General features: G+C 38.6%; 1 protein-coding gene across 1 annotated transcript in view; it reads left to right on the plus strand.

Moving 5' to 3' along the window:
• Positions 1–245: 245 nt before the first annotated feature.
• The window catches only part of CABCOCO1 (ciliary associated calcium binding coiled-coil 1), a 106,070-nt gene continuing 83,427 nt past the window's right edge, over positions 246–22,888 (plus strand). Inside the window, exons 1-4 of the mRNA XM_060768941.2 lie at positions 246–394; positions 10,865–10,968; positions 11,467–11,636; positions 14,265–14,409. Coding sequence (XP_060624924.2) covers positions 302–394; positions 10,865–10,968; positions 11,467–11,636; positions 14,265–14,409 — 512 coding nt within the window. The 5' untranslated portion in view covers positions 246–301. The remainder of the gene's footprint in view (positions 395–10,864; positions 10,969–11,466; positions 11,637–14,264; positions 14,410–22,888) is intronic.

Here is a 22,888-nt window from a genome sequence, read left to right on the forward strand (position 1 = left end):
GCCAATAATAATAGTAATAATAGTAATAATAATAATAATAATAATAGAAGTTCATCTTTGTCTGTGTGCAAAGTGAGGCACTAAAAGAGCAGCTGAATGCTTTTTTGACGAGTTTCCAATTTTTGTCCACCAGGCAAAATATCCCCTATTTCCCCTCGAACTTCCCTTTAAGTATACAGTCAGGTCGACAAAGCGAGGGAGGCTTGGCCCCGCCTCTTTTCCGTAAGCCACGCCCAGGACGTTTCCCCGGCAACGGAGAGCCATTTCCCCTGGCAACGGAGAGACGCTTCCTCGCGGCGCCATGGCGGCCAAGGAGAAGGCCAAGGAGAGGGAGAAAGAGAAAGAGAGGGAGAAGGAGAAGGAAAGTGTCCCAGTGGCCGTGCCATCTCTTCAGGTAGGGCAGCCTGCACTCCAGAGCCCCCTCTTCTATCATGCCCCCCCTTTCCCATTCCGAAATACTCCCACATTCTCCACAGGAGTGACCGAGGGCCCTTCCACACAGCCATATAACCCTGAATATCATATCAAGGCAGATGATCCACAATCATAGAATCAAAGAGTTGGAAGAGACCTCATGGGTCATCCAGTCCAACCCCCTGCCAAGAAGCAGGAATATTGCATTCAAATCATCCCTGACAGATGGCCATCCACCCTCTGTTTAAAAGCTTCCAAAGACGGAGCCTCCACCACACTCCGGGGCAGAGAGTTCCACTGCTGAACGGCTCTCACAGTCAGGAAGTTCTTCCTCATGTTCAGATGGAATCTCCTTTCTGTAGATTCGTGTACAGTTTGGGCCAGATCCATCATTGTTTGAGTCCACAGTGATCTCTCAATGTAGGTGAACTACAATTCCAAAACCAAAGGACACTGCCCACCAAACCCTTCCAGTATTTTCTGTTGGTCATAGGAGAACTGTTTGCCAAGTTTGGTTCAATTCCATCATTGGTGATGTTCAGAATGCTCTTTGATTGTAGGTGAACTATAAATTCCAGCAACTACAACTCCCACATGATAAAATAATTTTTTGAGTGAAGGACATACATTGGGTTGTTAGGTGTCTTGTGTCCAAATTTGGTGTCAATGCATCCAGTAGTTTTTGGTTTTTGAGTTCTGTTAATCCCACAAACGAACATTACATTTTTATTTATATAGATAATAAGGAAGGAAGAGAGGGGGACGGACGAAAGGAAAAACTTAGTACAGATTTATATTATTACTCATTCACTTTAGTACTCTTTGCAGATTCAGTAATTTTATTTATTATTATTAGATTGACTCTAAATAGCTGGCTGCTGCAGCCCTCATTAGAGCTTTTTGATGCTGAGTACTGCATTCTGGGAAATGTAGTTTAGGGCAGGGCCTTTTGAATTCTCTGTCATAGAGGGGCTTGCCTTCCCAAACTACATTTCCCACAATGCTGTGTTCTCAGTCTTCCGTCCAGCTCAGCTAATCCCGTCTCAGCTGCCCTTCCTTATAGCTACTGGCAAGCAGCCTGGGTCTTAATTTAAACACTAGCCATGGCCTCTTTGGCTTTACCAAAGTTGCTTAATGCTTATACTGAAAATGAAACAGATTTTGGGAGACTTCCGAATATTACAGGATTTTAAAAATTATCAGTGAGTGTTTTGATTCTTAAATTTTTATCGTCCCTTTTCTGATTGTTCCTTAATAGCTATTTGTTGCACAAGTCTAACAAATTACTGATGACTTAGGAGGACTAACGGTAGTTTTTCACACCCCTAATAGATACATACATAGATACTAGGCTTGGGCGGTTTCATTCGTTAATTTCGTAATTCGTTATTAATTCGTATTTAAATTAGCTTACGATCCAATATTGAGCCATGCAGGAATAGTGTGAGGAGTAAATTAGATTCGAAACAATTTTTTCAATTTATTTCGTAATTATTTTGTAATTATTTCGTTATTATTTCGTAATTATTTCGTAATTATTTTCGCATGTCTGGTGCAAGTTTTATAGTTGTTGTTTGTTTTATCACACCAACAGTCAACAACAGAGGGAGAGGGAAGCTTCAGAAGTTCCCCCTGTCCTATTTGGAGGTTTTTTTAGCATATTGCGCAATCACATCCACCATTAACAAATCGATTCGTAATTATACGAAATTTCGTATATTTCGAAATTTTTAAAAGGAAAATTTCGGAATTATTAAAAAAAACAAAACGCAAGGGCCCTCTAAAAACAAAACGAGTTTATTTATTTATTTTATTTTTTTAATTAGAATTTTATTAATTTTTATATAGATTACAACGAAAGAGTGAGAACAATAAAGTATAGGAAAGTGAGGAAATAAAAACAAAACGAGTTTAGAACCAAATTTTTCCGTGGTTACCCAAGCCTAATAGATACATATAAACAGAGAGACATACAAATGAAAATATACCCTTGTACCCGCAGATCTAGCATCCACAGTTTCACTTATCCATATCTGACAAAATACTTTATTTATAGTCATTTTACACGTGCTCTAGGAAGCAGTTATGTAGTATGCTTCCTTTGGAAGTTGATCGTAGATTTGCTCTGGACAATCTAACAACCTCTGCATTTCCTAGGTCCTCCAGCACAGTCCTATTGTATACTTCCATCAAAAGTTGTTTGCGCAGTAGGTTTCACTGTTACTCATGGTTTTGGATATCCACGTAGAGTCCTGAAATGTATCCCTCATTGATACAGGGGCAATTGTAATAGGGAAATGATTTAGGCAGGTCCCTGAATCACCATCTACCACGTCTCAGTTGTTGATATCTGAAATGAAATTTAAATTTTTTTTTTTTAAAAAAGTCTGGAAGGTGCCCAATTCTGCTCTTGAACACTTTTAGATATTTTATCCTGTAATCCCATCAAAAATCCTCTATGCACTATTACTTCTATAGTTTTTAATTACTTGGTAGTGTTGAATTTGGGAGAGAGTTACTTGCATATTGCGACTTTAGAAAATTTTAGGCCTTTTACATATTGAAAATAAGAGTGTTCAGAGTATGGATTTCTACATAAGTCTGTTTTTTCAGTTATGGGTTCATTGGGGGGAATTCCGACTCACAACAAAGATAATGAATATAGAGCCAGTGTGTGTGTTTACTCTGAAATAATTGAAACAGAATGCAGCAATTTAGGCTTGTCTTTTTATAGATATAAATTTTAATAACTCAACATTTACCATATTGATAGTTTTTCCCTAGCACTTATTATGTGTCAGATTCTGCAAGCACTGCATTTCCAAGCTGGGAGAAGTCTAACCTCTTCAGTTTGATGGTTGTAGAGTTCTTTTATGGCATAAACTGCTATCAATGTAAAGGTGGTGGCCTTACACAAATATGATTAGTTTTTGCCTTTATATCTATCAATATTTTTTGTAACATTAATAGCTGCATAGTAAGCAACAGTTCAGTGCAGCATATAGTCTTCGCTTTATCCATGCTTGAGGCAAAATGCAATAAATTCTTTTTCTTCTTCTATTGCAGACTTAGGAGGTCTGCTAGTAAAACAAATGCAATATATGTATTTGTTCATTTTTTTCTAAAATCAGTTATATGCCCCTCAGCGTTTTGACCCTTGAAAGGGTACCAATAGTGGTTTACAACACTGACATTCCAATTAAAGTAAGTTATAAAGCCAGCATTTAAGCAAGGCAGCAGTCTCGGCACCCCAAGAAATCCAGAATCCGGAGGAATAAAAAAGTTATAATCTCCTGTTTCAAAATCACCAAGGATTGAGGAGAAGCAGTTGAACCTCCAAAAAATTCAACGGCTTTTTATTGAACGGCTCACTATGTAGCCATAGGCAACAAAAAAAAAATCAGTAAGGGACTACATGGACCTTCAATGCAAATACGTGAGAAGCAAAATGATGAGGGAGGGAGGGATGGATTGCTCTTTCTCTCCTTCACCAATTTGATTTCTCTAGTTACTATCCTAATTTCTTTTTCTCTACTATTAACCTCTTAAATAGTTTACATTTTGGACAAACTCATAACTTTTTTGAGCTTGTTTTCAAAACAGAACTAAAACAGACTCTTAAGATTGATGCATACACATGTGTATCTTTACTGCTTCAATTTGAACTGCCCGTGAAAATAGGAAAGTGATTCTCCCATTTGAGACTTTACTTGTTACTATATTTGCCCACTTCCTTAAGATTCATTTATTTACCTCGACTTTTCCTGACAAACCCATCTTCCCTTGCATTTTACTTCCTTTCCTAATGTGCTTCATCTAACACTTGCTTTATTGGTTTTTGCCCATTGCCTGCTGATTTTATGCACTTGGTGAATGCATTTTGAATCAATCATTTTAATAGCAAGTTTGTTTAGCTTTGACTTTTGTTTTATGCATGCTTATGTGGGACTAAGCTCAGAAAACAGTTGCATCTAGGAGGAATAAACATCTAAATCATCGTATCTAAAGGCCCATCCACACGAGCCACAAAATCCAGGGCTGGAAGATTTTGCCCTAGTGTTTACAGCACTCTCCTCCTGAACCACATCATGGTGGGAATGAAGCCTTACTGTCCAGTTGGGCCATAACTAGTTCAGACATGCTGGACAGTCTCCCTTACTTTTGATGTTTTTCATTCATGGATCTCCAAGTGGCTTTTGGCCATTGTTCTGTGTCAGCAATGCCAGCAAAGGCACCTGGAGAAAGGAGGTGGAAAGTAGGGCACAGTGCCTCTTTTATCTCCAAGTTTCACTGTTGTCATTGCTGACATCAGCAAAGGTGCCAAGTGACGGTCAGTTACTCTCTGGTAACTCCCTAGCTGTTGCTGTGGCGACAGAAAACAGCATAGATCGTAGAATCATAGAGTTGGACGAGACCACAAGCTAGAGAAACACAGACTTTTGAGTCCATGAAGTAACATTGCATGTATTGTATTGCTAACAATGTAATGAACAAAGGTTGACCTGGGGAAAAGTGGTATTCTATTGTATTGAAGTGATTCGTGTACCTGCCTGCAACAGGTAAGATAAACTTCAGCTACCTCCAGAATAACTTGCTAAGTCTTTTTGAACAGCAGAACAGGCAGAAAAGACAAGCAGTTAAGCCACTTCCCCCAACATGTTAGAAAAAGAACATCCAAATTTGGCTACCAAAATGGAAATAATAAGAAACGTGGAGGCTGGTGAAAGAAAAAAGTAGTATTAGAATACAGAACTGCTCGTCTGTTTTTATGGTACAGGAGGAACATATCCCCATCCTTTTGGTATTATTTTCACTTCTGGTACCAAAGTTTCTGTTAACATCTACTTGATTAATTCTAGTATACTTTTACATGCCCTGCCCAGTAAATTGTAAGCACTGGCTGAACCAAATTTATTTATTTACTTATTTATTATTCAAACTTATATGCCGCCACTCCCCTGGTACTCGGAGCGGCTTACAAGAACAAGCTAAGATCTAACACAATTTAAAAACAATTTAAAAACAATATCAAAGATCAAAAGCCTTGTAACATGCAATGTGACACAAAAATCCCTCCCTTTTCAACCACTATTTTTCAACTAGCTAATTCAATGATGGTGGTGGTTTTGATTGTTGTTTTTACTAGACCACTGCTTCATAAAGTGTGAGTCCTGACCCCAAATAGGGTTCCCTTATCTCAATGGTGGGGTACTGTACTTCATAAAAAGAAAAATCAGCCTATTTAGCAAGCCTTGCAGATGCTGATGTGTTAATCAGTAAATGTTTGATTTTAAGCCTATTTTATATACCAGTATGCTCAGGGCCACATTATTTATTTATTATATCAAGAGTGAACCAAACAGTTATATTGTATTTTTTTTAAAAAAAACACAAAGATTGCAAACCTGGCATTCTATTAAATGTCCTTTGACCTGTAGCCGGCCACTTGGAATGCCTCTGGTGTTGCTATAAAAAGGTCCTCCATTGTGCATGTGGCAGGGCTCAGGTTGCATTGTAATAGGTGGTCTGTGGTTTGCTCTTCTCCACACTCATATGTCGTGGACTCCACTTTGTAGCCCCATTTCTTAACATTGGCTCATGGTGCCAGAGCGCAGTCTGTTCAGCAACTTCCAAATCGCCCATTTTTCTGTGTGCCCATGACGGAGTCTCTCATTTGGAAAAGGAAACACTGAGCAGCATTCCGTGGACACAGATACTAAAAGACAAGAGAGTTATGGATGGATGGGAGTTTCTCAAGACTGAAATACTCAAGGCACAATTGCAAACAGTGCCAACAAAATAGGACAAGTGCAAAAGAAGCCACAGTGGATGTCCAAAGAACTTCTAACTGTGCAAAGACACAAAAGAGACATACACAAGAAGTGGAAAAGGGGAGAAATCACCAAAGAAGAATTCAAACAAATAGCCAACTCCTGTAGGGAGCTTCTCCTCTGCCAGGTGGACCCAGGGGAGGCCATCCAGTCCAACCTCCTTTTGCCATAAAGGAAGACACCATCAAAGCCCTCCCTACCGATTGTCACCTCTGCAGGATCTTCTTGCGAGAGGTGGGACAGCTGTTTGGTTTGTTTTCCCTCATGCAGGAGGGTGGCAGGGCCAGGCAAGTTTTTTGCACACATAGCTATAGTGTATTCTAGGTTCCCCATCGTGGTCTGCACAGACAGTTCAGAATCTTTACACTGTCCAGAAATGCTAGTCAAAGATGAAGAAAAATGAGAAAAAGAAAAATGAGAGAAAGATTCCTAGCTGCTGCAATGGCTTTATATACTCTCAAGGGGAGAGTGGGTGGGGCTACCACCTAAAAGTGTCTAATAAGTTTTCTAGAAGATTCTGAACTGTCTGCGCAGGAACAGGAAATACCATATGTGCGAATTCACAGGTGACCACTCGGGGAACTACGTTTACAGGTAAGCAATCTACATTTTGGGGGGGGGGGGGTTTAAAGTCTCAGTCACTATGCTTTTTGGTAACTCCTTGGGTTAGTAAGTGTATTGTGGGCAAATTTGGCATTAATTTGTCCAGCGGGTTTTGAGTTGTGATGTCACTAAAAATGAACAGAGCATTTATATATAGATATAGACAGAGATATAGATATAGATATGGCCGGAGTGACACTTAAAAATGTACCTGTTCTGACTTACATAAAAATTCAACTAAGAGCAAACCTACAGAACCCATCTTTTTCATCACTTGGGGACTGCCTGTATTATCTTCTCCATTTAAGTGAACAGGAATCTCTGTGTGTTACCATTTGCATGGCTGATTTGAATATAATGTAGATCTCAAGACAGGTAGAAACAACTTAGATCAGTAAACCAGCTGTCCTGCTATATTCAGTTACCCAAAATATTGGGCTTTCCATACTTTCTGTTTATTGGATTTGAATGGGTAAAATGATTCTTCGTGTTCAGTATATACTAGCTTGTAGTTTAAACAAGTTTCATAACATATTTCTTTAGTTTTTTAGAGAGAGATATTAAATTGTTTGACATTCTGGACACTCTGCTGGGGGGGGGGGCTTTTTCTCATGCTGACTTTGTCTTGTAGGACATGACTTTCTCTATTTTGAGTGGAGCTATAAATCAACATAGTTATTTTTGGCGTGCTTCCTTGTTTAAGAAATGGAACAGCTCAAAATAGATGTTATTGAATTTAAGCTAACTTTCGGAAATAAAGGTATATTTAGAAACAGTGAACCTATCTGCTATTATTCTGTTCAGTCATGTCATAGTCAAGGCTTTGAATAATAAAATTTCAAAGATACATAAAAGCTACTGATATGAAATCTTGTGTGTGAAATCCAACCACAGAAATATTTTCTCTTCTCTGATCTTCTTCAACCATTGCTTCTTTTGGGAGAGAGATCGATCAATTTCTTTCTTTTTTGGATTTAGTGTTTGGGATAATTTGAACTGTACATGTTTTGGGTGCAGTGTACATAATACTGAATATTAGACTTATTCACAAAAAAGAAAGGATAAGAAGGAGAAAGAAAACACGCTAGGGAAACAACTTGTAAGGATTGGATGGATAGCTATTTCAGCATGTGGCAAAAGCAGAAAGAAAATTCCAAATGCATAGCATTGTTTTCTATTTTTATTTTGGTCTTGACAAATTGACAGAGATGTGTTAAGAAGGGGGGTGTCCCTGTGGCTCATAATAACTACTACCTTACAGTTTCAGACTTCTGTTTATTACAGTTATAGGAACAGTGAGTTTCTATCGCTATGACTGTCTATCACTATGACTGTCTATCACTATCACTATATCAGATGTGGATATCTGGATGCTCCATCCTAGAAGCAACTTTTCCAATGTATAATGTATTGTTTAGCACAAGTTTAGAAGACATTTTCTCTTAGGTTCACATTCCTTTGAGGACAACCTGTAAAGAGCTACATTCTTAGAGTGAATGGTGAATGAAACCAGATCTCCAAGAATTATCTGCTTCTTCCTTTCTACAAAACCTCCTCCCACCCCACCAATCCTTGGAAACATCTACACGGACACTATAATGCAGCTTGGGACCAGTTTTCTTTCATGGGTGATTAGATTGACAGGTCTGGAACTGGTTTGAATCCACGTGGGTGATCGAATTTCATCAGTGATCCAGGATGAGAGATATAGAAAGAGAAACTGACTGATAGGAACTGAGGTAACAAATTACTTATCCAAGGGGCCTAGTTATGCCCATCAGCCACTTTTTGGCAACTACCGTTCAGGATTCTATAATGCATTTCATCAGAGCATGGTGTCTACAGTGAATTCTTCATTATGTGGAGTTGGGCTATACTAGCACATGCTGCAACACATTATTTGGCTGAACTTGAATTTCCCTGTTACTTTTTTTAATGCAATGTACATCATTAAATTGAACTATTGAAAGATGATGCTGTCAAGGTGATGCATGCCATATGTCAGCAAATATGGAAAACACAATAATGGCCATCAGACTGGAAAAAATCAACTTATATCCCTATACCAAAAAGGGAAATGCTAAAGACTGCTCAAATTTCTGTACAGTGGCCCTTATTTCTCATGCCAGTAAGGTAATGCTCAAGATCCTGCAAGGAAGACTCCAGCAATACATGGAGAGAGAGTTGCCAGATGTACAAGTTGGGTTTAGAAAAGGCAGAGGAACGAGAGACCAAATTGCCAATATCTGCTGGATAATGGAGAAAGGCAGGGAGTTTCAGAAAAACATCTATTTCTGTTTTATTTATTCACTGTAGACACCTATTCTAAAGCCTTTGACTGTGTGGATCATAATAAATTGTGGCAACTTCTTAGTGGTATGGACATACCAAATCACCCTGTCTCTCTCCTGAGGAATCTGTATAAGGGCCAAGTGGCAACAGTAAGAACTGACCATGGAACAACAGATTGGTTCAAGATTGGGAAAGGTGTACGCCAGGGTTGTATCCTCTCACCCAACCTATTCAACTTGTATGCAGAACACATTATGTGATGTGCGGGGCTTGGGGAATGCAAGGCTGGGGTGAAAATTGCTGGAAGAAACATTAACAACCTTAGATATGCAGATGACACCATTTTGATGGCCGCAAGCGAGGAGGAGCTGAGGAGCCTTCTAATCAAGGTGAAAGAAGAAAGCGCAAAAGCTGGGTTGCAGTTAAACATCAAAAAAACCAAGTTTATGGCAACAAGAATGATTGACAACTGAAAAATAGAGGGAGAAAACGTGGAGGCAGTGGCAGACTTTGTATTTCTAGGTGCAAAGATTACTGCAGATACAGACTGCAGCCAGGAAATCAGGAGATGCTTACTTCTTGGGAGGAGAGCAATGACCAATCTTGATAAAATAGTGAAGAGTAGAGACATCACATTGGCAATGAAGATCCACATAGTTAAAGCAATGGTACTCGCCATAGTCACCTACGGATGTGAGAGCTGGACCATAGGGAAGGCTGAGTGAAGGAAGATAGATGCTTTTGAACTGTGGTGCTGGAGGAAAGTTCTGAGAGTGCCTTGGACCGTCAGAAGATCCAACCAGTCCATACTTCAAGAAATAAAGCCTGGCTGCTCATTGGAGGGAAGAATAGTAGAGGCCAATATGAAGTATTTTGGCCACATCATGAGAATAAAGGAAAGCTTAGAGAAGAGTATGATGCTGGGGAAAATGGAAGGAAAAAGGAAGAGGGCCAACCAAGGGCAAGATGGATGGATGGTATCCTTGAAGTGACTGGATTGACCTTGAAGGAGCTGGAGGTGGTAACGACTGACAGGGAGCTCTGGCGTGGACTGGTCCATGAAGTCACAAAAAGCCGGAAATGACTGAACGAATGAACAACAACAACAACAACAACATATCATTAAATGCATGCTACAGCTTACTTTGGCGGCATGTGTTTTGTGGACCCGAGTTGAGAATCGCCTCGAAGCTTCAATATAATCTTATTGTAGATGGAGTCTGTCTTTCTTTCTTATACCAACCACTCCTTCACACCTTCATCTGTTGAGGAAAGGGCTTCTCTCTTGCCAAGAATTTGAACAGATTTATGACATGACACAGAGGACCACACAATATTGGAAGTAAGTAACTGTTTGCCCATTTACATATATAAACTAGAGTATCATCTTTGCCATGGACATTTATTGGGTGACTGCCAAGCTTCCTCTCTGAACAAGAAAACCCCATGATATTTTTGCCTTAGGAACACTATAAGTCACAAACAACTTAAAGGCACACAACAACATTTTGAAATATTTTGAAATATTGCATTTCCTCGGTAATTTCTGATTTGCAAATGTAAGACAAATTCATTTTCACTTATTTGCCTAGCATTTCTTCTCAGCTAAATTGGAGTTGGGAACAGCGACCGTTTTTCTTTATGCAGAGATTAAAAGAAATCTTTGAGATCAAATATGTGCATTTGTGAATACAGTTGTAATGAATTGTATTGACTTGCTATAGGAAGAAGAAATTGTTGCTAAAGATGAAGAGGAAATGGCTTGGAAATTCCTTTCTCTTGAAGAGGTTACTGTGCTTTTGGAGCTAGATGTAGTTGGAGTTCAAAAGTAAGTTTGTTCCTAAATATTGATATATATTACTCTTGTTCTTTTCCTTTGCTGAGAGTGCAAACTGCATTTTTAATTCCAAAGAACATGCTAACAGAGACTTGTTTTTATTTAGTATATTTACTAGAAATCATGCTTTTTTGTGTGTGATTGCAGATGTAGGAGAATGTATCTGATGCCATTCTCCTGAGGGCTACTTTAAGAGGATTTTAAAAATCAAACTGAGTTAATGAATTTTCTTAATGTATATCTATCCCTTCCAAAGTCAAAGGTTGCCAGTAAGATATTGCAATGACTAATTGAACCTTGCTCAAACCTGTGTTGTATTGTGTAAATTACATTATTACTAGGAGTGCTTTGGATCAGGTACATAGGGTTTGCACAGATTACAGCGTCAAGATGTTTGGCATGTTCTAGTTTGGGGAATCAAGATTGTCAGAGTTGTGTATTCTGTGGTTGTATGCTGCAGTGTGGGATAACCACACTTTTGGTCCACAGAGCCTTGGAAGAATTTCTAAATTTGAAACATCGGTTGACATCTTTGAAAGAGGCTGTGATACTGGATTATTACATCTCAGGATTTTTGTGGGCTAAATCATTAGAATTCACATCTGTGCAACTCGGAGGATTCCTGACTCTGTTAAATTTGCTGATGGAGAACATTGACAGTAAGTTTGGTTGCATTGTGCATTTTTTAAAAATTGGATTTTTAACTTCAGCATTTTCAAGCCTCTTCTTATTTTTGAGCATTCCAAACTTCACCAGTTTGTCAATTTTATTTTAACTATAATTCAGTAGCTAGAGGTCTCAGAGCCAGAAATTGTGGTCTTAAGTGTGGTTTCATGTAGTCTTAGGCTGAGGCTCATGTTGCTTAAAACTTTCTGAATGCAATGCAATTAATAAAGTTTGCAATCAAATGAATGTATTCAGCTGACTTGTAACATCACCTGTTTATTTTATGTAAGAAAACAGATTAAAATCCTGTTCCTCATATAGAAATTAACTCTTATGTGACCTTTCCTTTCCTTTCCACTTAAAAACATGCAAACCTGATTGATTTCATTTAGAAAGTTAAGCATGTACTTACCAGTACCGTATATTCCGGCATATAAGACGACTGGGCGTATAAGACGACCTCCAACTTTTCCAGTTAAAATATAGAGTTTGGGATATACTCACCATATAAGACTACCCCTCTTCCAACACACACTAAATAAAAATTTTAAAAGCATCAGATTTAATTTCAATATGGTAATTTTCCTATCACAGTACCTCTTTCTCTGCCTCTCAGATCTCGCACCTGCGCACCTGCACCACTGCAGACTTCAGGAGCGAGATCTGAGAGGCAGAGGAGGAGGTACAGTAATACAATACAAGGGTGGGCGAGACAGGTAAAAGAGTATACAGTAAATCTTTCTCTTGAAAAGGGTTAGACTTTGTTTCAAGAAAACTGAACCATACTAGCAAAATATACGAAGTTTCCAGGATATGTTTAGTAGGCTTGGGTAACCACGGAAAAAACTCGTTTTGTTTTTAGGGGGCCCTTGCGTTTCGTTTTTTTTTAATAATTCCGAAATTTTCCTTTTAAAAATTTCGAAATATACGAAATTTCGTAAAATTACGAATCGATTCATTAATGGCGGACGCGATTGCGCAATATGCTAAAAAAATCTCCAAATGGGACAGGGGGAACTTCTGAAGTTTCCCTCTCCCTCTGTTGTTGACTGTTGGTGTGATAAAACAAACAACAACTATAAAACTTGCACCAGACATGTGAAAATAATTACGAAATAATTATGAAATAATTACAAAATAATTACGAAATAAATTGAAAAAAATTGTTTCGAATCTAATTTACTCCTCACACTATTCCTGCATGGCTCAATTTGGATCGTAAGCTAATTTAAATATGAATTAATAACGAATTACGAAATTAACGAACGAAACCGCCCAAGCCTAATGTTTAGCATTGTTACAGATACAAGGGCTTGCAAATTTGCATATAGCCATACCATGTTTTTCTTTGTTTGTAGCATTGTGGACTGCAGCCATGGCATTTTGAGAAAGCATATCGGTGTGATCAACTAGATTGCAATAAGCAGAAGGTTGTTCATATTACCTGGTGGACCTTAGATCTGTTTCTGGTGGCAGGCTAGAATTCTTGATTATCTGTGTTAATAGTTAAAAATTAGCTTAAATCTAACATTAAACATGTTACAATTAAATGCAACAATGAATCCTTTGCAACTTAACCAAGGGAATACTGCTTTTTATTCAACATGTAAAATTTCTTCAGGGTTACAATCATGTTTGATCTCGCAAAAAAAAAAAAGTAGTGCTTCAGATATATTGCAAGCATTTTAAGAAAGGAATTGTCTACTCCAACTGAATGTTGTTGCTGTGACACAGATAATTTTTCCTAACCAGCTCTTGCTACTTTACCTTTATCTATGTTAGTATTATATAGTTATGAAACACAATAATATACAGGGTGAGGCAGCATAACTTCCTTTTTTTAAATGCACACCATTCAGTCGGTTGAAGACGTAGCGGAGCACTAGTGGTCTCGTTCAAGAGGCAGGAGTATAAAGTCTTGTCCTAACACAGTTCAGTCGCCATCATGCGTTGGAACAGTGAGGAGCGTGCTTTTGCCATTGAGGCCTACTTTTCAAGTGGATTTGGCATGGTTGGCCCACTCTCCAGATTTGGCCCCTTGTGATTTTTTTCTATGGGGTTTTTTGAAATCCCATGTTTATGTGAACTGTCCAAGGACCCTACAAGATTTGAAGACCAAAATCCAGGAAGAAATTGCCAACATAATGCCTGCTATTCTGGCAAGAGTCGTGACAAACGGCAGAAATCGGTTTACTCAGTGTATGGAGAATGGGGGACGTCACCTACCTAATTTGATCTTCAAAACTATGTAAAACAAAACTTTAGGTATGTGCCTACATTATAAAAAAATAAAAAATTCTGATCCATACAATGGGTTTTATTAAGTTTTGAAAAAAAGGAAGTTATGCTGCCTCACACTGTATATATTTGGGAATAGGATCCGCATATGTGATGTCTAGCCTTGATTTCTATTCTATTGAATTACTCTTCCACCCTCCCTTGCCTTTTAATTTTTCTCTTTGCTTTCAATTTCTTTTTTTTTTTTTTTGTAAACACCCTTTAAAAGTACAATACTTTTAAAAGTTGCAGATGGTGAAAATAGGTTTCCCCACCCATTATGCTTGAATGTAAATTTTCTAAATGGGAAGGTTGGGTAATTATTTTGTTGGTTTGCATTGCAGGCCAACAAATGACACTGGAACAGAACATCCAAGAACTTATGAATGCAATGGCAGGAATTGGACAATGTAATCCCAAGAAAAGTGGTGGGTTTGAGTTCTTCACTGTGGACCAAGCCAAGGATATAATAAATTATTTGAAGATCAGGTATTTCCATTTTCATTCTTAAGACGCCTTGTCCTCTGTGACATTGTCTGTTTTCTGTCTTTAGACTGTGGTCACATTTACCAGCAATTAACATATGAAAGACTTATTCCAACACATTTTTTTACTTGCATCCTGTTTAATCAGACACTTTGGCATAAAAGTAGTTAGATTGTTGGTGTGTTAGATAGATTGGAAATCAAGAACTTTCGCTCCCCCTGAGCAGTAAAACTTGACGGGTGACCATGGTCCAGTCACTGTCTTTCTCAATTGTGCCTACCACACAAGATTTATCATGAAGATATAGTTCCATTCATGCTTCTTTGAACTCACTACTGAAAAAGGACTAAATAAAAGTAATAATCCAAATAGATAAATAAATATGGGTTTTAAGGCAGAAAACAAAAGGGCAAACAGAGTCTACTTGTGTAGTTTCCCCTGTTTTTATACTTTAGTTGAAACTGGTGGTCTCAACATTTGTAGCAGGGAATCTCCATGCAACTTCCATGGTGCATAAAAAAATTAACCCAGGACTGTGATTGTGTGATATTCATTATCATAATAGAGAAACTTGTGAAAATATGGTTTAAAATGTATAGGGGAGGGATAGGCAAAGTGCATCTTTCCAGATGTACTTGATCTACAGCTTACATCCTCCAATCGTACCCATTGGTGAGGATTGCAGAAAATTACAGTGCAACAATACATGTAAATCCACATTTTACCCACCCTGGACAGTTGCCTCATTAAAGAAATTGCCATCAAGTAATCACCAAGAGTTCCAATTGCTTGATTTAATGGGTGAAATTTGCATATGGATTACTGTAAAATTTCTGAGAGAAAATTATATCTTTATTTTAATAAAGTGAGGACATGTGGGTATTGTAGCTTCCCTGTACTATAGAATAAATGGCTCTAGTATTTGAATGGAACAATTCACTCTTAATTTATCTGAGTTGTTACAACTCTGAGGTGTAATAATATAAATTCATAAAGAAAGCCTTGTTGTCTTGCAACAAAATTGAAAACTTTCCAGAAACTCAGAAGCTGAATAGGAAGGTGAGAGCATTTACCTAACTTTTGGAAATATGAATGCGGAGACTGCTGTTGCTTTCATATAGTAAAAGAACACTGAGGTAACAAACAGGTGTATTTATTTGCCTGTAAATCCTAAGAGTTTTCATCTGACTAAACACTTGTAAGTTAGCATACTATAGTAGTGAATGTCCTTTAATACCAGATTATCACCTAAATCCAGTTGATAGACCCAACTAGAGTAGTGTCACCAAACCAGTGGACCTCATGTGTGTTTAATTACTCAGCTATCATTGATACAGTATGGGTGGTGCAGTGGGTTAAACAGCTGAGCTGCTGAGCTTGCTGACCAAAAGGTTGGCGGTTCGAATCCAGGAAGCAGGGTGAGCTTCCACTGTTAGGCCCAGCTTCTGCAAACCTAGCAGTTTGAAAACATGCAAATGTGAGTAGATCAATAGGTTCCGCCTCTGTGGGAAGACAATGGCACTCCATACAGTCATGCCGGCCACATGACCTTGGAGGCATCCACAGACAACGCCAGCTCTTTGGCTTAGAAATGGAGATGAGCGTCAACCCCCAGAGACACGACTAGACTTAATGTCAGGGAAAACCTTTACCCTTACTATTGATATAGCTATTCAGTCCTTGTCAGAACTAGTAGATTTAGATTATAATAAATATTTTTCAACAAGGAAAAGAAAAGAAAAGAAAAGGCCAATATAGAAGGGCTGTTCTACACCCACCACTTATTTTAGAGCTGATCTGGAGTGGTGAATGCCAGATTGACCCCAGGATGGTTTAGACTGGCACACACACACTGAGCCACCACTAAACCTGCTGAACCATCACTGCCACTAGATGGTCACCCTTACTGTGCCCTCCCATAAACTTTGTGGTGGTGGTCAATGGATGGTGCTGCTCCCTTTTCACCCGGAGTGACAGCTGAGAGGTAGGGCCAAGGAGGTTATCTCCAGATTCTAGGGGAGAATTTGGAACAGTGGAGAATTTGGAACATGATTCTAAGCAGTATTAAGCAGCTTTGGCCCATGTTAGCCTGGATTGGTTCCTTTTGTCATTTAGCCACCATGGAGCTGATTTTCTGGCCCTGCTCCCTGAGTAATCAATGTAGATTTACCCTAAAAGAGACGAAGAGATTATAGGCCAACCAATGTGGTCAGCCTCAGTAACAGAAAGTTCAGAAAGTTCAGCCTCACTCTGCTCTTTTCTCTATTTGGTTGGGCTATTGCCCAAGTTCTCAGGAATTCCTCCCTGGCTGATTGGTACTGGATGTGGTTTGTAAGACAGTAGGGCCTCCTCTAGGAGCTGTATTCTGAGCAGCTGGACAGCTGAATTACAGTGCTTCTCTGGGACTAATATACAGGTGAGGGAGCAGATTCAGGTCTGCTTGGCCCTTCCTATGTCTTCCTATGCCATCAGGTCCATTGAGGACCTGACTATCCCTTTCATCTCAGTGGGGGAGAAAGTGACGTTTGGATCACTATCTACCAGTGAAAGCAAGAAAGAGAAATTACCCCCACACTCCATAGAGGAAATGCAAATTTAATTAGGGGAGGAGGTGCAGCCTTCCAAGATGTCCCAGGCACCAACAGTTAATCTGCCCCTGCTTTATGTTCTCTTTCCTCAACCTTCTGTTTTGTATTAGTCAAGAGGGTCTGGGATCCACTATATGCCCCTGTGTGATGGATGATGCATAGATTTTCTCCGGAAATACTGAATTTACGACATGAAATATTACAGCATCGTGGGGAGTTAAGAATGGAGCTGCAACCAGCATGGTTCTGGGAGCTGCACTCTTTCAAAAGGATTTTTCTCACCTATGTGCCAGACACAGCTGAGCCACCTGATGCTGAAGACAAAACAAAGAATTAAAAAGGGAGCCCAGATTCAGCCATTAATAATTATCACTGGATAAGCACTAAGAGTTGCTCAAGAATATTGCTTGCTCCCTAAATTTGCTTTTAACTTGTATTTCTAGTTTACGTATTTTAAATAGAAGTTTAATTTACTTGAGTATAAGCCGACCCGAATATAAGCCGAGGCACCTAATTTTACCACAAAAAAACTGAGAAAACGAATTGACTCGAGTATAAGCCGAGGGTGGGAAATGCAGCCGCTATGGGTAAATTTCAAAATAAAAATAGATACCAATTAAATTACATTAATTGAGGAATCCGTAGGTTATATTTTTTGAATATTTACAAAAATTGTAATTTAAGATAAGACTGTCCAACTCTGATTAAATGATTATTTAGCTTCTTCAATGTAAATGTGCTTATGTATCCTTCCAATAATAATAAAGAGAGCAATATAACAAATGTAATAATAACAATAATAATAGAAAGAGTAAAATAATGAATGTAGCATTAACAACAATTATACTGTAAAATAACAAAGGTATAATAATAGAGTAAAATGATAAATGCAATAATAATAAATAGAATAAAATATATGAAATAATAATAATAATAATAATAATAACAACAACAGAGTAACCTTGACTCAAGTATAAGCCAAGGGGGACTTTTTCAACCTAAAAAAGGGCTGAAAAACTAGGCTTATACTTGAGTATTAACAGTAATTCTGAGAAGCCTTGAATCCCATGCAGGGGGCAAAGCAGGATATAAAACAAACATACAAACAAAACATATCTAGTCCATTCTTTCTCCATGTATGTATATTTTAAATTGCATTATATAACACGATTTTTGTTCCTGGGTTATAAAGGTCATTTCCTAATTGGTTCTGTCATAAAACCATGGAAAAGGTTTATTAAGCTGCAAAAACTTTATTTTTGTAGGACTTCCTACAGTGCATTTTGCAATAGTTTTTCAATTAATATCTCAGAGTTTCAACCAATTCAACATAGTTTGTGGCAGCCACAAAAATGAAGTTGTTGGTGTATAATCTACTTTCAAAGTCAGTACCGCAAAATTAAAAAGGAATTAACACTTTCAAAACTAGGGAGAGATTTTTCCCCAAATTTTGTTACATTAGGATGATTTTAGGATGTTATCTTGCAAACTCCTGATATTGCAGTAAAACATGAGGGGAAAATTATTTAAATGGACTAAAAAACCCAAAATCCTCCAGCTCACATGGCCAGGAAACTTTTTTCAGCTCCTAGAGAAATGTCTCAGTAGAGAAGTACGAACCATGCAGAAACTGTGATGGTACCTTAATGTTTAGTAAAAGATGACAGCCCCCCCCCCCCTTCCTCGCCAACCATCTTTCATCTTGTTTCCTGAGGCAAGCACAGGCATCAACGTTATCATTTGACATTTTCTTTCAGGAAACAGTTAAGCTAAGAAAATATGTCAGCATTAATCTTTTCCAGATACTTGCAAGGTGTCCTAAAAGCCCTACCCTGAAACTTTGCTCACATCTGTAATCATTTGTTGTGTCTTGGTGGAAAATGTAGCTATCAGGAAAAATGTATGCCAAGCTTATTCCATTGTGTCACGAGAAAAAGAAATCTGTACTGGGGTAGAAATATACACTTGTTGCAGGGGCTAAATAATTTGATAGAAATATGGGCAGATTAACTTCAGTGGAAGCCAGAGCAGTAGTAATTTCACATGCTCACATTTTTCTTCTGCCCCTCGTCCTCAATATGGTATAGATCCATTAAGCTAAACAAAGATATAGAAAGCATGGGAACTAAGATAAATTACCAGGATTTTTTGAAGTATTTTGGACATGTTATTTTAAATAAAAAAACAAGAAAACAAAACTAGGACATGAGAATGTGATTTATGGGTTTTGTACTACAGAGGTTTTTAATCTTGTTTTCCTGAAGTTTATGAGTTATCGGATTTATAGACTATCTTTTCTCCAAAGAATTCAAAGTAGTACATAGTTCCACTTTTGTATCTCATAACAATCCTGTTAAAAGGATTGTTAAAAGATAGTAAGTGGAGAAAGATCACCTGGTTGGCTAAATGGGGATTGTCCCTGCATCTCTCTAATACTAGTCTACTGTTAGTCTACTTTACTACTGTTATGTGATGCTGGCATCGAATTGTGCCTTTATAAGCCGCCCTGAGTCCCTTTCGGGGTGAGAAGGGCGGGGTAGAAGTAACCGAAATAAATAATAAATAAATAGTCTAGTGTTTCAACTGCTATGTCACCATTTATTCTGAGGGCCCTTCCACACAGCCATATAACTCAGAATATCAGGGCAGATAATCCACAATATCGGAGGCTACAGACAATGCCGTTGCCTGTTTTTGGTCAAAAAATATTTAGCCGCTTGCATACCTTCTATTTTATCAGTTTTATACTAATTTATGCAATGCTTTTGATACAAAATAAAAATCTACAATATCATCTTTGAACTGGATTATCTGAATCCACACTTCCATATAATCCAGTTCAATTTGGATTTTATACAACTGTGTGGAGGGGGCCTAAGATGTTCCACTAAGAGCCCCTGCCTCTCTAGAGCAGTATTTCTTAAACTCTGCTCCTTCAGGTGTTTTTTGACTTTGCTCCCAGAAATCCCAGCCAGTTTACCAGCTGTTGGGAATTTGTGGGAGCTGAAGTCCTAAACATCTGGAGGAGCAGAGTTTGAGGCTTCTTCCACATAGCTGCATAAAATCCACATTGAAATGGATTGTATGGCAGTGTGGACTCAGATAATACAGTTCAAAGCAGATATTGTGGATTATCCGCTTTCATATTCTGGGTTATATAGCTGTGTGGAAGGGCCCTACACTGCTCTACATCCCAGGATACAATCCCAGATTATCTGATTTGAACTGAATTATATGAATCTACACTACGAGATAATCTGAGATCAGATCTTGGGATATAGGGCAGTGTAAATCCATCCCTAGACCCCTTCCACACAGCTGTATAGAATCCACATTGAACTGGATTATATGGCAGTGTGGACTCAGATAGCTTAGTTCAAAGCAGATATTGTGGATTATCTGCCTTGGTATTCAGGATTGTATGGCTGTGTGGAAGCACCCTACATGCCATATAAAATCCAGATATCCGCTTTGAGCTGGCTTATATAGCAGTGTTGATTCATATAATCTAGTAGTTCAAAGCAGATAATGTAGATTGTTTGCTTTAATAATCAGGATTATATGGCAGTGTAGAAGGGACCCTAGATTGATGAACTAATTATAGTGTACTATACTGACTCTAATGCCTGCCTTCTTCGGGTAGTTCAACAAATGTACCTATAGGGCTAACTTGGGGGAAAGTGTTTCCTGGTGAGTCTCCATCTTATTTTTTTGCTTTTTGATGCCCCCATCCACATTTTCCCGTCTTAATTACAGCCTGTCACATCTTTCAAGCATCTCATTATAAACTAGAATTAACCAAAGGTATTTAAGTGTTGTCGAAGGCTTTCATGGCCGGAATCACTGGGTTGTTGTAGGTTTTTTCAGGCTATATGGCCATGTTCTAGAGGCATTTTCTCCTGACGTTTCGCCTGCATCTATGGCAAGCATCCTCACTATCTCTGAGGATGATTGCCATAGATGCAGGCGAAACGTCAGGAGAAAATGCCTCTAGAACATGTCCATATAGCCCGAAAAAACCTACAACAACCCAAAGGTATTAAAGCTACCATACCAGGTATCAATCTGAAGCTTGGGTTAGGAAGACACTCAGAGCCAGAAAAATAGTTTTCTTCTAGTTATGAAGCAGGCTATTTCCTTCCCTGAGCAATTACTCAGGGGCTCAGCCAAAATGCTCCGTTTCAGTTCAAATTGCGGACGCAGATGAGTCAGGAAGACAGCCAACTGGGTTCAACAAGAATATCATAGTTTATTTATAGCAGCTGCTAGTGGCTTTTCGACACAACATGGCGTCTCTGGAAAAGCCCCCGAGCATCAAAGGTAGTGTTCTTTTATACATCAAAAAGGGGTTCGGCTTTAAGAGCCGCCCCGAAGATTAAATCATTGGTTAAAAAAGCTGTCAATATTATAATTAATATTAAGCAATTAGCTCATATATTTTTAAGTTTCGCTTCGCAATAAGCAAGCCCCTTCTTGGAAACATGCAAAATACAGCTGAAAACATCTGCTGACCTTGGCAAGTTCTAACTTTAGCCTTGGCTACTTCCTTTTGCAAAGTTGGCAAGTCTCATGACCGATTTTTCACCCTTTCACAAAAAAAAACTCATCTTTAGTCTGTCTTTGTCTCCCATATATGGTCAAGTCCATCCGTTCTCTTTTTACATGCAAACCCCGACAGCTTTAGTAAAACTACAGCTGTGCTTTTTACCTTTTCTATAGCTGTACCTTTCTGCCTTATTCCCTCATGTTTTTGTTTTGCGAAGCGGTTTACAAAAGCGAGAGCAAAATCAGCAAGGGTTAGATATTACGGATCTCTCCAATTATGCCCTTTAATGAGAGCTATCTTTTCTACCGAAGCTGCCTGATGCATATATCTCTGGCAAACTTGAAGCAAAATTGGAAAACAGCACATTAGCAACAAAAAGACAAAACCGCATAGCATAATCACAAGTATTATTTCTCTAAGCCATGATGCTGAAGGAAGCAGAGACGTCAACCATGAGAAAGGTTGCCATCCATCTTCCTTTACGTTATGATTTATTAACTCTTGCAATTTTTCCAAATCATCTTCAATTGTTTGGTTCAGATTATGAAATTGGACCACGCACCGGCCCTTTATTATAGAACAGAATCCTCCTTTTGTTGCCAACAAATAATCTAGGGCTAGCTTGTGTTGCATTGCCATTTGGCTTAGTTCTTCAATTTCTGATTGTAATTGTCTAACTATTTTTCCTGTGGCATTTATGCTTTTCTCTAATCTACATGTGAGTCCCATGATACTCTTTCTGTTTTCTTGGGCCATTATTCCAGGATAGGACCCGAGGGTTAGGAGCCCTGTTATTAATCCTCCTCCTATCCTTGAGCCTCCAGTTTTGGACAGTTGTGAGTCTATAATCACTTCGTCTGAGCACTCAGGTCCTAAGGGTGCTATGGCTTTCAAAGATCTCTGAAGCCTCCTAGGGTGTTTAAGGACTCGTACAGGGAATGTCAGGTATCCTACCCCAACACACTGGTTTCTTCCTGGATGAAAATTGGTTGCCCATTTATCAAAGAAAAACCACATATTGGGATCTCTAATATGCCATCCTGAACAAATACTGCCTCCATTTCTCAGGGATGTGTAATTTGACTCAAACAGCGGGTACTCAGGGTACAGTTCCTTCCAGTCCGTGTCGGCCAGATTTTGTTTGTTAACATATGTAGAGTTATAGGTTCCATACAAATAAAACTTGTCCTGACAGTGAGTGTAATTTGTCAACCTTGTTAGGAAGGCTTTTCTGTGCTCCCAGCCTTTCCATTTTTGATTCCATGTACCCTTGTTTGCACAACAAAAACACATTCCTCTCGTGGTGGCAGTATATCTTATTCGTCTAAATTTAATGTGTTTTAATCCA

This window comes from Anolis sagrei, chromosome 3 (genome assembly GCF_037176765.1).
Source record: "Anolis sagrei isolate rAnoSag1 chromosome 3, rAnoSag1.mat, whole genome shotgun sequence".
NCBI lineage: Eukaryota > Metazoa > Chordata > Lepidosauria > Squamata > Dactyloidae > Anolis > Anolis sagrei.